A 15,277-nucleotide genomic window follows, 5' to 3' on the forward strand; every position below is an offset into this window, starting at 1 on the left:
AGTATATATGTCAGTGTTACTCTCTCATTTCATCCCAGCTTACCCTTCCCCCTCCCTGTGTCCTCAAGTCCATTCTCTACGTCTGTGTCTTTATTCCTGTCCTGCCCCTAGGTTCATAAGAACCTTTTTTTTTTTAGATCCCATATATATATGTTTGCATACAGTATTTGTTTTTCTCTTTCTGACTTAAGTTCACTCTGTATGACAGACTGTAGCTCCATCCACCTCACTACAAATAACTCAATTTCGTTTCTTTTTATGGCTGAGTAATATTCCATTGTATATATGTGCCACATCTTCTTTATCCATCCATCTGTTGATGGACACTTAGGTTGCTTCTATGTCCTGACTATTGTAAATAGTGCTACAATGAACATTGTGGTACATGACTCTTTTTGAATTATGGTTTTCTCAGGGTATCTGCCCAGTAGTGGGATTGCTGGGTCATATGGTAGTTCTATTTTTATTAACTGGGGGATTCTTGACTTAATCTCATTAAATGTGTATGTAGTTTATCATATGTATGATATGATTTAACCTTTTTTTTTTTTTTCTGCGGTACGTGGGCCTCTCACTATTGTGGCCTCTCCCGTTGCGGAGCACAGGCTCCGGATGCGCAGGCTCAGCGGCCATGGCTCACGGGCCCAGCCGCTCCGCGGCATGTGGGATCTTCCCGGACCAGGGCATGAACCCGTGTCCCCCGCATCAGCAGGCGGACTGTCAACCACTGCGCCACCAGGGAAGCCCTGATTTAACCTTTTATCAGAAGTAATTCTTACTCTTAACCATTTAGAACTCTGCTGAAGAACTTAGAATTTATGTGTTTGTGACTCAGGTTTCAAGAACATTATTTATTCGTCATTTATTTATTCATCAGGAACTCTTTCCTGAGATTACTGGAAGAGGGATGATCTTTGCCATATCTGCATATCACCGTTAGAATAGTGTCTTTAATATTTTATAATAGACTTATTTTTAACTTAAGTATATTTTGGGATGGAAAATAAGTAGAAAATCTGTATTATTTGGAACAAACCAAAGGTAATTGTAAAAATAAAACAGAACAGTGTCATTTGCCAGAAAATCCTGAAACTGAGTCATTGTTTTTGTTAAAAAGAGATTAGCAAACTTTTAGAGATGTTAAAGGTAAGTTAACAACAAACTGATTAATGTGGAAGTTTGAACGGGAACTGAAAAGGAAACTTTCTCATGCTTCATGTAGCTACAGTCATCTTGAGTTGCCTTATACTAGGAAACCTTTTCATAACTGATAGCAGTTGAGTCTTATTAAAGAAACTCTAGGGCTCTCTAAGTTGTTCAATTGAAACACCAAGTTCTGTAAAGTTTGTTGTGTTTTTTTTTTGCGGTACGCGGGCCTGTCACTGTTGTGGCCTCTCCCGTTGTGGAGCACAGGCTCTGGATGCGCAGGCTCAGCGGCCATGGCTCACATGCCTAGCCGCTCCGCGGCATGTGGGATCTTCCCGGACCGGGGCACGAACCCGTGTCCCCTGCATCAGCAGGCGGACTCTCAACCACTGCGCCACCAGGGAAGCCCAAGATTTTTTGATAGTAAGCGGGTAAAAGATTTTGCAGGTTTATTTAGTAATCTCTAATCCATAACCAGTGGTCTCAAGCATTCAGGTCCTTAATTTTTAATGATAGTTTTAGGAAACTCAGTACAAATATTCTTTTAAGATAAACTTTAAGAGGCTTAAGTCTTTAGACTGGCTGTTTGACATAAAAGGGATTTATTCCTTTGCTGCTAACTTGCCTCTGAAGAATGTATTAGCATTCATAATGCAAGAAGAGTAATGCACTGCAAAGGAAGTTAGTGACATGTTGATTAACTGAGGTTAATTGGTTAATTGCAGATCGAGAATTAGAACCAATATCACTTGACTTCTAACCTAGTTATCTTTACAATACTGCTTCTGGACAAACGGTCCACCTTATAGACTTCAGGATATCACTAACAGTTCATAATAGTGTGCAGTTGTTTTTTACCGGCTTCTGCAATCATGTGAGGTATGGATACAGTTAGTCTCAGAGAAGTTAGATATTTTGCCTAACAGCATAGTTAATTAATAGTAGAACCAAAATTTGAATCATTATGATCTTTTACCTAAAATTCATTCTTCATCTGTTATTTGGGTCTAAGCTTTCTCTTACAAGCTTAGACTCATTCTGTCACTCCCAGAAATTCCCAAGCCCTTTTCCTTTCCCCTTTAGTTTTTTAGTTCCTTTATACCTTTTACTTCTTGTCTTCTGCCCTTATGAGTACCTCCAGGACACTGTTAAAAGGAAGCAGAGATAGTGGTATCCTTGTTTTATTCTAAATTTAAAAGGTAGTGCATCAGACGTTTACCAGTTTGCTATAAATTTTCGGCAGATACCTGTCATCAAGTTATGAATGTTTCCTTTACTAAGACTATTTTTTAAATTATAAGTGAATTTAGAATTTGATTAGGTGCTTTCTCTTCATCTGTTGTGATAGTCACTTGATTTTTTTCTCCTTTAATAGGTTTATGTAGTAAATGAAGTATACCCATTTCCTGTTATTAAATCTCTCTTGCATTTCTGGGATGTACTTGGCTTATTTATGATATAGTAATATCGTTTTCATTTTTAGAATCAATTTGTAACTACTAATTTAACTTCCTTTAGTAGTAATAGGATGATGCATTATTTTAATTTCTTCTTGAATCAATTTTAATAAATTTTTTCCTGGAATTTATTATTTTGTGTAATCTTTAAATGTATTGACTTATAGTTCATAATATATGTGCTCTTAGGACCTATATGAATAGATGTTTTAGTTGTTGGGGAAGCTTTCTCTTTTTGGTTTCTTTGTTTGATCTTTAGTTCATCCGTTTTAGTATCTGTTAAGGACCTACTAAGTTCAGTGTCCTGTGCATTAACTATTCTTGAAGCTTTTAGTATTGATTTTTCCCTTTACTGTCACCTAGAATAATCCAGGACCCCATAGCACAGCCATAGAATGAACTCCCTGGATTCAAACTTTGTGATTTCATTTTTATACATAGAAAAATAAATAATACATATAAATACATAGATAATGGTTATAGGACTATTGTATATATTTTGCAATATATAACATATTTTTGCACATATATATAAAAATAAATAACATAAATAAGTGGTTCTGGGACTGTGATCTATAAGCGTGAAAAAATATATAAATTTGTTACCACTTTAATGTGGCTGATTTGTTTGGACTGAAGTAAAAGGGGTATCATTCCTACTTGAAAGATTATACTTGAAAACTTGCTGGGTACAACTTACTTGATGAAGGACGTTGAATACCTTGTTCCCTGAATATTCGTCTTTCATCAGACGATTTTTAACATAGCTACTTTGTGGCTAAGTATTGCACTGAGGAACAAAATGAGTCAATTTCAGAAGTCTTTATTAGTAAATTCTACTAGAGAAGCATTTTTTAAGGAACCATGTAGCTGAAATATCACCCATCTTACTGTAGTTAAAGAAAATACTGATTGTCACAGCACGAGACTCTTCAAGTATAAAGTATATTTAACTGATGGCTGTATACCTTTGCGTGCAATAGGTATAGGACATGATGAATTGAAGAGTTTTTTTGTAATAAAAGTTATTCTAAGTAAATTTTTCTCCCTTTTCCACCTTATTAAACTTGCACATGAACATGGCAGTCTTGACAAATATCTCTGGAGCTAGTATATGTTAAGGGTATTCTTGTTAGTAGGCTACACCACTAGTGTCTGTCCACGTGACTGGATGAGAGAAAGGCTGATTTTCTTCGCTTTCTAGAGGTCTTGGTTGGTTCCCGGTTCTGATCCATGTTTGATTGCAAGATCACCTTTCATAAAGGGTGAAGGAGTGGGGATTGTGGGGAATAATCCTTTGTGAACCTTCGATAGAATCTTTTCCTTTGTGACCCTTATGTAGAATTTTGGCACCTCTTAATTTGGATTGTGATCTAATGCTTGAACTAAGCAGTTGATAGGTATCAGGAGGCCCAGGAAACATATTATGAAATGGTATGAAAAATATATCTTTGCATATATTTCTCTGTGTGTGGGCACCATAGCTTTCCTTTGATATCCAGTATGAGTTCTACTGGAAAGGTTAATCAATGTGTGTGTATGCTTGGGGAAAAGGGTTGAAAGGAGGAGGAAGGAAAAGGAATATGTTACTAGTAGTATAACAATATATGATGTCTTAAACCATTGGTAGTAATACTGTGGAGCAATAGCCAGTGAGTGACAGTGACTGTTTTAGGCTATCAGTTGTAGGGATAGCCATGCAATAGTTGGTTTAAAACTTTTATAAGTTTCTCCCAAAGCCAAAGATACTAATTTAGAGAATATCATTCAATTCACAGAAGTGTATAGGAAAAACACTTTAAAAAATAGATCCTTGGCAAGAGCTTAACCAAATGTTAACAGAAATTGTTGTTTGGATGTTATTAAGCTTTTCGGAAACACACAGGCTTTAAATTGCAAGGAAAATGTATATTAGAAACTACAAAATAAATATTTTTATATTGTATAAAACCCAAAATTGTTAATTCATTTTCCCTTTTGGGTAACCTGCCAAATTGAGATTGAAATCTGTTGTGAGTGTGACCAAAAATATATCTTTATTCAATTTCATGTAATAACTTTTAAATAGTTTTACTGCCATTGCCTCTTATGTATTTATTGACCTTTTGTTTAATAACTTTGGGTTGATTTTAGGCCGCCAGCAAAATGGAAATGAAAAAGACTGATAAATACAAGATGCCATGGAAAATGAACTCAACTACTGAACCTTTATTTGTTACTGGTATAGATGTCAATCCCTTGAAAAAATTCACCATTCCCAAGATCAGGAGGACAGCTGAGAAAGGTAATATTTCTATGGAAGATGGGATTATTTCATAACTGTTACTACATTTCTCTGATTCTTAGTTTATGCTCGTCTTCTTTTTTGTGTGTGTGTGTGTTACGCGGGCCTCTCACTGTTGTGGCCTCTCCCGTTGTGGAGCACAGGCTCCGGATGCACAGGCTCAGTGGCCATGGCTCACGGGCCCAGCCGCTCCGCGGCATGTGGGAACTTCCCAGACTGGGGCACGAACCCACGTCCCCTGCATCGGCAGGTGGACTCTCAACCACTGCGCCACCAGGGAAGCCCTCGTCTTCTATTTTGACTCTACATAAAATTAGGTTGACTCTACATAAAATTAGGTTAAGTCAGGCTTTTAATTCCTTAAATACACATGTACTTTTGGTTCCACACAAAATAAAATAGACACATGTCTCCTATCCCTCCCACTAAGTACACCTAAAAACACTGGACGTCATACATGAAACAAACATAAGAAGACTTTGAAAGGTGGAGAGAAGAAGATGGATCAGTGTGGGACCCTGGGAGTTACGGAATGATGTAGCATTAAGTTCTCTGGATTTTCAGTTTGTTTCCTCCACATCTCAGATTGGGTGACCACAACCCAGGAATGCCAACTTTTACAGACACAAAAAGCCCTAAGAAAAGTCTGTTCTGTCTTGCCAGGGACTGGGAATGGGGTATCCTAGAATGACAGAAACCTATTTGACAGTGAACATACTATTCCTGCAAAACACTAGGGGGAATAAAAAGAAATAGGCCCTGTACCTTTGTCAGCAGAGGCTAAGTGGAGGGCCTAGACTTCCACCTCTGCCTCTCCCCTTCCACCTGTGCCTCTCCCCTTCTTGGAACTTCATACGTTCCTTTCTCTGCTATCCCATGCCCCTTCAGTGTCAGTGAGTTTCCACTCTTGCCTTGTGGTGATGAGTTGCCCCTTCTCAGTGGGAGTAGAGTTAGTGAAGGCCAAGTGGGGAGCCTAGACTCTGTCACACACACCAGTAACAAAGCATCTGTCCCCCTCCCACAGTGTCAGTGGAGGCTGAGTCAGGAGCATGGACTTGCACCCCTTTCTCATGGTAACAAGACAGCTGCCCCCTGCCCCCAACAAGGGTGTCCGTGGAGACCTTGTAGAGAGCCAGGACGTCCTGGGTAAAGAGTCAGAGTTTTCCCCACCCCCAGCCTTTCCCTACTGGCACAGTCCCTTGCTGGCTTAGTTTTAGTAGAGGCTTGTTAAACCACAAGATTGAATATGATCTAGAGTCTCTTAACAATACCCCAAATGACCAAGATATTTTAAAAAATCACTCATCATACCAACAACCAGTAAAATCCCAACTCAAATGAGAAAAGATGAATCAACAGATGCCAACATCACAATAAAACAGATGTTGGAATTATCTGACAAGGCTTTTAAAACAGCCATCATAATGATGTTTCAACAGGCAATTACAAACACTCTTGAAACAAATGAAAAAATGGAAAATCTCAACAAAGAAATGGAAAATGTAATAAAGAATTAAGTAGAAGTTTTGGAACTGAAAAAATACAATAATTGAAATAAAAAACTGATTGGATGGGTTCCAGAGAAGAATCAAGAAGACTTTGGAAAGAAGCAGTGGATTTGAAGATATAATAACAGAAATTACCCAGCCTAAACAACAGAGAACACATCAAATTAACCAAGCCTCAGGAACCTGTGGAATAATAATAGAAGACCTAATGTCTTTGTCCTCAGAGCCCCAGAAGTAGAAGAGAGCATAGAGCTGAAAGAGTATTTGAATAAATACTGGCTGAAAATTCCCCAAACTTGGCAAAAGACATAGACCTGTACAATCAAAAGGTTGAATAAACCCTAAACACGATAAACCCAGAGAAGTCTATGACAAGGCACATCATAATCAAACTTCTGAAAACTAAGAACAGAAAAAATCTTGAAAGCAACTAAATGTTACTTATAGGGGGAAAAATTGAATGACAGGAGATTGCTCATTAGAAACCATGGAGCCCAGAGGAAGTGGCACAACATTTTTTAAGTGCAGAAAGAAAAGAACTGTCCCCAGAAAAAATATTCTTCAGGAATAGAACTGAAGTAGACATTCTCAGATGAAGTAAAACTAAGAATTTTTTATTGGTAGATCTTAGTTTAGAATGGCTAAACAAAGTTCTCCAAATAGAAAATGACAAAAGAAAGAAGCTGGGAACATTTGTAATGACGGAAGAACGAAGGAGAGTAAAAATATAGGGAAATACAATAGACAGTCCTCCTCTTGAGTTTTTTAATTATGTTTGACAGTTGGAACAAAAAGTATGACATTCTTCAGTGTGATTCTTGGTATATATAGAGGAGGTATTTAAGGCAATTATAAAGTGAGATGTTACCATTGAAGGGAACTGGGTGAATAGGATATAGGATCTCTCTCTATTATACATCACAACTTCATATGAATCTGCAGTTATCTCAGAATTAAACGTTTTTTATAAAAACACGATAAATAAATCAAAATGCTGTTTTAAAAATGTTCAAGTAACCCACAGGAACTGTTGAAAAAGAAATCTCCAGGCCCAGATGGTTTCTCTGGAGAATTCTACTCAACATTAAAGAAAAGAGCTAATACAAATTCTTTACAATTTCTTCCACAAAATAGCAGAGGAGAGAATAATTTTATCAGGACAATATTACCCTGGTACCAAAGCTAAATAAATGTAATACAAAAAAAAAAAAAGAAAACTACAGACCAATATCCATCATGAGCCTTGACACAGAAATCCTATACAAAATATAAGGAAATTGTATTTAGCAAGGTATAAAATCAATTATATACTATAACTAAGAGAGTTTTATTCAAGGGATGCAAGGCTGGTTTGGTATTTGAAAGTCAGTCTGTATTCACAGGATAAATAATAGTAATCACATGATCATATCAATTTTTGCAGAAAAAGCATTTGACAAAAAAATCATTCATGATAAAGACTCAGCCAACTAGGAATAGAGAACTTCCTCAGCTTGATAAAAAGTATATAAAAAATACCCATAGCTAACATCATGCTTAATGATGAACAACTGAATGTTTTCTCTGTAGGGAAAGAAGGCAAGAATGTTCTCTTTTACCACTCTTACTATCAACATAGTACTGGAATTTCTAACCAGCACAAAAACTCAGGGAAATGAAATAAAAAGCATAGAGCATAGAAATTAGAAAGGAAGAAATAAGACTGTTCCTGTTTGAAGGTTACACAATGGTCTACATAGAAAATCCCAAGGGACCTACAAAAAAGAAAAAGAAGAAAACCCTGGAACTAACAAGTTAAACAGGGTCACTGAATACAAAATCAAAATACAAAAATAAATTGAATTTCTATATACTAGCAAAGAACCCATGAAAATCAAAATGATAATACCATTTCTAATAGCTCAAAACATGAAATACTTATGTATAAAACTAATAAAATATATACAGGATTTTTATGCTTTAAACCACAAAGTGCTGATGAAAGAGATCAAAGAAATTCTAAGTTATTGGAGAGGTATACTTTGCTTATTTTATTTATTTATTTGTTTATTTATTTATTTTTTTTGCGGTACGCAGGCCTCTCACTGTTGTGGCCTCTCCCGTTGCAGAGCACAGGCTCCAGACGCACAGGCTCAGCGGCCATGGCTCACGGGCCCAACCGCTCCGCGGCATGTGGGATCTTCCCGGACTGGGACACGAACCCATGTCCCCTGCATCGGCAGGCGGACTCTCAACCACTGCGCCACCAGGGAAGCCCTACTGTGCTTATTGATTAGAAGACTCAACATAATGAAGATGTCAGTCCTCCACAAATTTATCTGTAGATTTATTGCAGTTTCTATCAAAATCCCAGCAAGACCTTTTGTAAATAAATAAGCTTGTTCTCAAATTTACATGAGAAGGGACTTCCGTGGTGGCCCAGTGGTTAAGAATCCTCCTGCCAATGCAGGGACACAGGTTCGAGCACTGGCCTGGGAAGATTCCCACATGCTGCGGAGCAACTAAGCCCCTGTGCCACAACTACTGAGCCTGCGCTCTAGAACCCGTGAGCCACAACTACTGAACCCACGAGCCACAGTTACAGAAGCCTGCGCGCCTAGAGCCCGTGCTCTGCAACAAGAGAAGCCACTGCAATGAGAAGCCCGTGCACCACAAGGAAGAGTAGCCCCCTCTCACTGCAACTAGAGAAAGCCCACGCGCAGCAACGAAAACCCAACACAACCAAAAATAAATAAATAGATTTTAAAAATTTACATGAGAAGACAAAGAAACTAGAATAGCGAAAACAGTTTTGAAATAGAAGTGTTTAGAATTACTGTAGCCAATACTAAGGCTTACTGTGTAACTACAATAATCAAGACACTGTGGCATTGACAAAGATAGACACTTAAATCAGTGGGACAGAATGGAGATTCCAGAAATAGACCTACACAAATATGCTCAATTGGTTTCCTTGATTTTTAACAAGGGTATATTGAGTGGAGGAAAGGTAGTCTTTTCATCAGATGTCATGGAGCAATTGAAAGCTATCCATAGGCAAAAAAAAAAAAAAAGAATTTCACCCTAACTTCACACAAAAATTAATTCAAAATGAATCCCGGGAAACTGTAAGACTTTTAGAAGAAAACATCTCCAGGATCTAGGGTTAGATGAAGAGTCCTTAGCATGATGCCAGAAGCACAATCCAAAAAAAAAATGTGGTAAACTGGACTCCATCAAAATTTAAAACTTTTATTTTGTGAAAGACTCTGTTAGGAAGGTGAAAAGACAAGCTACGAGTGGGGGGAAGCATTTACATATCATAAATCTAACCAAGGACTCTCATCTAGAACATACAAAGCACCTTCAAAACTCAATAGTAAGGGAAAAGAGAGTGTTACATCCAAGCAGAAAACAGGCAAAGACACGAACAGCCATTTCACTAAAGAGGTGTGGATGGCAGATAAGCACACAAAGAGATGCTCATCATGGCCATTGAGGAAGTGCTAATCAGAACCACAGCGAGGTGTCACTTCGTGCTTGTTAAAACGGCTAAAATAAGAATAGTAATGCCAAAAGCTAGGAAGAATATGGGGAAGCCAAATCAGTCATGCAACCGATGGTCAGGTAAGATAGCTCAGCCCCTTTCTGAAAAACAGTTTGATGGTTTCTTAAAAGACTAAACATGCAACTACCATATGACCCAGCAATTGCACTTTTGGACATTTATCCCAGAGAAATTGAAAACTTAAGTCCAAACAAAAATGTTTATAGCACCTTTATTTGTAATAGCCAGAAATTGGTAATCACCCTGATTTCCAGTGAGTGAGTGGTTAAAGTATGATGCATCCATACCATGGGATACTTATCAGCAGTTTTAAAAAATGAGTTACTGGAACAACAACAGCTTGGTTGGATCTCAGAGGGAATATGCTGAATGAAAAAAGCCAGTCTCCACAGGTTGAAGTACAAAATTCCATTTACAAAACATTCTTGAAAGGATAAAGGGTACAGAGATGGAGAACAGATTGGTAGTTTCCAGGACTGAGAGGAAGAGAAGAGGTATGGGGTACCAGTATGACTGTATGTAAAGGAGTAGCATGAGAGGTGGAAAAGTTGTGTATCTTGATTATAGTGGTGGTTACATGAATCTACACATGTGATAAAATTGCATGGAACTACCCACACACACATAACTGCACATAAAACTGGTACAATGTTAATGAGGACTATGGATTATACCAGTGTCATTTTTCTGGTTTTGATATTTTATTATAATTACATGAAATGTTTCCACCGGGGAGTTTGGGTTAGGGGTATACAGGGCCTCTATAAGAATGTTGTGTGATCTATATTCACTTCAAAATAAGAAGTTAAACACAGGCATACATGCACAAAATCATATCTCATATCTTATGAAATGATCAAACTTTGTAACAATTAAATTGTTACAAATATTAAAGCGAAAATTAGTTTTACTTGGATTTTATTTTAATAATAGAATTTAAGATGGGAAGGGAATGAAGAATGAGGTTTTTTTGATAGAGTATTGTAATATTTTGTATTAGTTTTGCCATTGTAACTTATTCTGTTGATTGTTAAATACAAAGGACTATTTATGTTAATTAGATTCATATACACGGAAATTGGTTTAAATTATATATATCGTTGTTCCTCATTATTCACAGGTTCCATATTTGCAAATTCTCCTACTTGCCAAAATTTGCTTGTAACCCCCAGCATCAGTACTCAGCAGCAGTGCTTTCACAGCCATTTGCAGACACGTGCGAGTGGTGAAAAATTTGAGTCACTTGATGCACACGTTCCTAGATGAGGCCAGATGAGACGGAGCTCTGCATCTTGTTCCAGCTCTCATTATAAATAAGTGTCCATTTAGCCACCTACTTAGTGCTGTGTTGTTTGCATTTTTGTCGGTGATGTCTGCGTTTAAAATGGTCTCCACCATATCATGCTGAAATGCTGTCTAGTGTTCCTAAGCTCAAGGAGTCTATGATGTGCCTTACAGAGAAAATATGTGTCACAAAAGCTACACTGTAAGGTAAGTTATAGTGCTGTTGACCAACAGTATGGAACCTTCAGGAAAAGGAAGAGGAAATTTGCCAGTTGGTACATCAAGCCTCTCCAGAAAGTGTTAAAGGAACATGTGTGGTTCCTTTCCTGTGGAAAGGATGGAATCTAAATTTATAGATTCATGAGATGACCACCAATAAAAAGCTTGTGACGGGCTTACCTGGTGGCGCAGTGGTTGAGAATCTGCCTGCCAATGCAGGGGACACGGGTTCGAGCCCTGGTCTGGGAAGATCCCACATTCCGCGGAGCACCTAGGCCCGTGAGCCACAACTACTGAGCCTGCGCGTCTGGAGCCTGTGCTCTGCAACAAGAGAGGCCGCGACAGTGGGAGGCCCGCATACTGCGATGAAGATTGGCCCTCACTCGCAGCAACTAGAGAAAGCCCTCGCACAGAAACGAAGACCCAACACACAAATAAATAAATAGCTTGTGGGCAGCATTGTTGTGAGGCAAAAAGCCAAAGAGACTTACAGTCATGGTCCCCAGGGGCAGGAAAATGTTAGGTCCCTCTTGGCTAGTGCTGGCTGACTCACACATTTCAAAAGGTGATAAGGGATGCAGGTAGGCAGGTTCTGCAGAACAGGAGGCTGGGGGAGAATTTTAAAGACACCTGCTAAGTGTTATACAGGAAAAGGTTATGTGGCAAGTTTCCATCCCTGATGAGACTGGCTTGTTTTACCGGGATGTTGGCAAACAAACTTACTGCAGATGGCATTCCAGTTGTCAAAAATGTGACCAGAGGCTGACAGGAACCTAACCCTGTATTTCTCCTAAGATTAATAGTTCAGTGTTCACTAATTCACTCTTGGCAGCAACTTTAATAGACTATACCTTCGCCAAATAACAAGAATCAACTGTATTCCCCAGTTTCCTCCGAGTCCTCTTCCTTGAGGGTTTTATTCTTTTATGCATCTACTTAATATAGCAATGCTTAAAACACTGCTTATTGTCTTCTCAAAGTGTGCCTCTTAGTCATGCCACCACGTCAGCCAAGAGTTTACAGCGATGTTCTGGTATTTTTGCAAGTCAAAATAACCAGTTTACTAGTATATAGGTTGCCTTATTTGGGGGAAATTCAAGAAATATTCATGCACTAACAGTAGCTACCAGGTTTGTGTAGCACTGTATGTTATAGAGTCTGTACATCTTAAGTTGAAAACAAGTCACCTGAATTCTAGTACTATCTAGTGTATCTGCGTCAACTTTTAAGAACTCCCTATAGGTAGTGGAGAAAAGCAAGTTTCATATTTTCATTTATACGAGGTATAGGAAGTCTGTATTACTGTTATAGAATCTTAAATATAAATGCCTCCAGATGGTTAAAGAAAATTCCAAATATTTTTTAATTTTGTGTCTTATATTGATACACAGTTGTGATTGTGCAGATGTACAATTGTGTCATTTTATTATTTATGTATTTGGCTGTGTTGGGTCTTCGTTGCTGTGCACGGGCTTTCTCTAGTTGCGGCGAGTGGGCTTCTCATTGCGGTGGCTTCTCTTCGTTGCGGAGCACAGGCTCTAGGCACGCAGGCTGCAGTAGTTGTGGCACACCGGCTCAGTAGCTCCGTGGCCTGTGGGATCTTCCAGGACCAGGGCTCGAACCGGTGTTGCCTGCATTGGCAGGCAGATTCTTAACCACTGCGCCACCAGGAAGTCGCAACGGTGTCATTTTAAACACAAATAACCACTTGCCCTTTTCTTTATTTTTAGTTTACTTGTCACCTTGTTGCACCAATACTAGAGAGTATAATTTCCTACACGATACTCTTAATCAGTGCCGGCTTGATGTAAGCTGTGACCTACAGTCTTCCTGGCAGTTTGGAGATACAAAACTGATTCACAATGAAGAGCTGGAAAAAAATTTTACTTCTAAGAGGTAAGTTACTGTGACCTAAGGAAGTTTGAGATTTTGTTTGTTTTTGATGTGAGGTTTTATACGAATCTGTTATTTCTGCCACTTGAGATTTGATAAGTATTACTAGGAAAGTAAGTACAGAGGTGTTTTATTCCGTATTTTGTTGCCATCTCATAGCCTTCTGTAATAGTAAAAAGCTAAGTGTGAGATTTGGTTAGTAAGTCCTGCACATTAATGTAGCCAGACTTCAGACACTCCCTTCTTTTTTAATCTTTGTAAGTTTTTCAGAAGCATACATCAGCACATTTATTAAGGAGCCATTTTGTAGATCCTTGTGCCTCCTGCATAATATAAAATAGCGCTTAAAATATTTAGAATGGAATTTTTTTTCTTGACTCAATCCTTCAGAGACTGAGTTGGTGTTTTAATTTGGCAGAGTTGTATCTGGCTATTTCCAACTACTCCACTAGAGCCACAATTTCTGACACTTTTAAAAAGTACCCCTTCTGGTTTTTGGGAAGGCACATTCCATTATGTTAGTTAATTAATTAATTTATTTATTTATGAATTATTTTTGGCTGCGTTGGGTCTTCGTTGCTGCGCGCGGGCTTTCTCTAGTTGCGGCGAGCAGGGGCTACTCTTCGTTGTGGTGCATGGGCTCCTCATTGTGGTGGCTTCTCTTGTTGTGGAGCACAGGCTCTAAGCACGTGAGCTTCAGTAGTTGTGTCACGCAGGCTCAGTAGTTATGGCTCACGGGCTCTAGAGTTCAGGCTCAGTAGTTGTGGCACACGGGCTTAGTTGCTCCATGGCATGTGGGATCTTCCTGGACCAGGGCTCGAACCCATGTTCCCTGCATTGGGAGGCAGACACTTAACCACTGCACCACCAGGGCAGCCCCATTATGTTATCTTAGTAAGAAAAAATAAGAGCACATGCAGAGTTCTCATTGTAAACATTTTGTATTTAATACGTTTAGATCTTGTGTGAACACAGTCTTAGCATTTTCATTTTCTGAACTTGTCTCCTTCACCATTTTGCATTTTTAACTTAGAACATAACTATAGTTTGATGGACCTACACTTAGAACTCATTTTGGAATGTTTTTGGTCTCTTTTTTTTTGTTTTAGAATCAATGCCTCTTGACTCAGACATGCTATCCCACTTGTTGTCTGTTGGGGAGAATTGGTGAGAATGACAGAATTAGTTGATGGCATATTTTTTCATCTAAAAATCACAGTTTTGAGCAAAAGTAGAATGGACTGGCTATACGCTGCCCCTTCCAGATTGAAATAGTAGTTTGATCAAAAATGAATTCCTGCATTGTTCCTTGATTTTGGTTATATTAGGCATTTTTAAATTGTGTCCTTTTTCATAATGCCCCCTGACACTTAATTTTCAACCATTTATTTCTCCCTGTTAACATTACAGAAAAGTTAGAACAACTACCCAACAATACAAGACTTGATAGAACATTCTGAATGACTAATGTGTATAGGATTTATTGGTTTCTTAGGTATCTGCCCAATTAGACAAACTCATTTATCTCCCATAGTACTTTATACTCGTTTTACACGACTTACCACACTATGTTGGTTTTGTCTGATTCCCTTACTACATTATGAGTTTTATCTTATTTGTTTTTTGTGTCCATAGTATGGAACCGAGTCTGGCAACACAGTGAGCACTTAACTGTTAAATTAAGTTACATTTTTATTTCATTGTTTTAAATCAATGAAGGTAGAAAGTATCCTTAAGTAGCCTTAGGCACAGGTAAAAAAAAAAATAAAAGGAAAAATCAGAATTGGTTAGCAGAAGAGAAAAATAGGATGGAGAGATGAAAAGAGAAAGTATTAATAACATTGACTGCCTCTAGCTTTTCTTTTTATTGTTCCTCTTAGAGGAGTTTATAAATCTGTGATCTCAGCAAAAGCAAGTAGCTCCAGAAAGATACCAATCT

At 38.2% G+C, this 15,277-nt stretch overlaps 1 protein-coding gene across 1 annotated transcript in view; it reads left to right on the plus strand.

The window, feature by feature from the left end:
- The first annotated feature begins 4,748 nt into the window (after positions 1-4,748).
- TEX15 (testis expressed 15, meiosis and synapsis associated) overlaps positions 4,749-15,277 on the plus strand; it is a 39,695-nt gene continuing 29,166 nt past the window's right edge. Inside the window, 2 exon segments of the mRNA XM_029226708.1 lie at positions 4,749-4,887; positions 13,176-13,341. Coding sequence (XP_029082541.1) covers positions 4,749-4,887; positions 13,176-13,341 — 305 coding nt within the window.

This window comes from Monodon monoceros, unplaced genomic scaffold (assembly GCF_005190385.1).
Source record: "Monodon monoceros isolate NGI ecotype Baffin Bay Population unplaced genomic scaffold, NGI_Narwhal_1 Super_Scaffold_17, whole genome shotgun sequence".
Taxonomy (NCBI): domain Eukaryota; kingdom Metazoa; phylum Chordata; class Mammalia; order Artiodactyla; family Monodontidae; genus Monodon; species Monodon monoceros.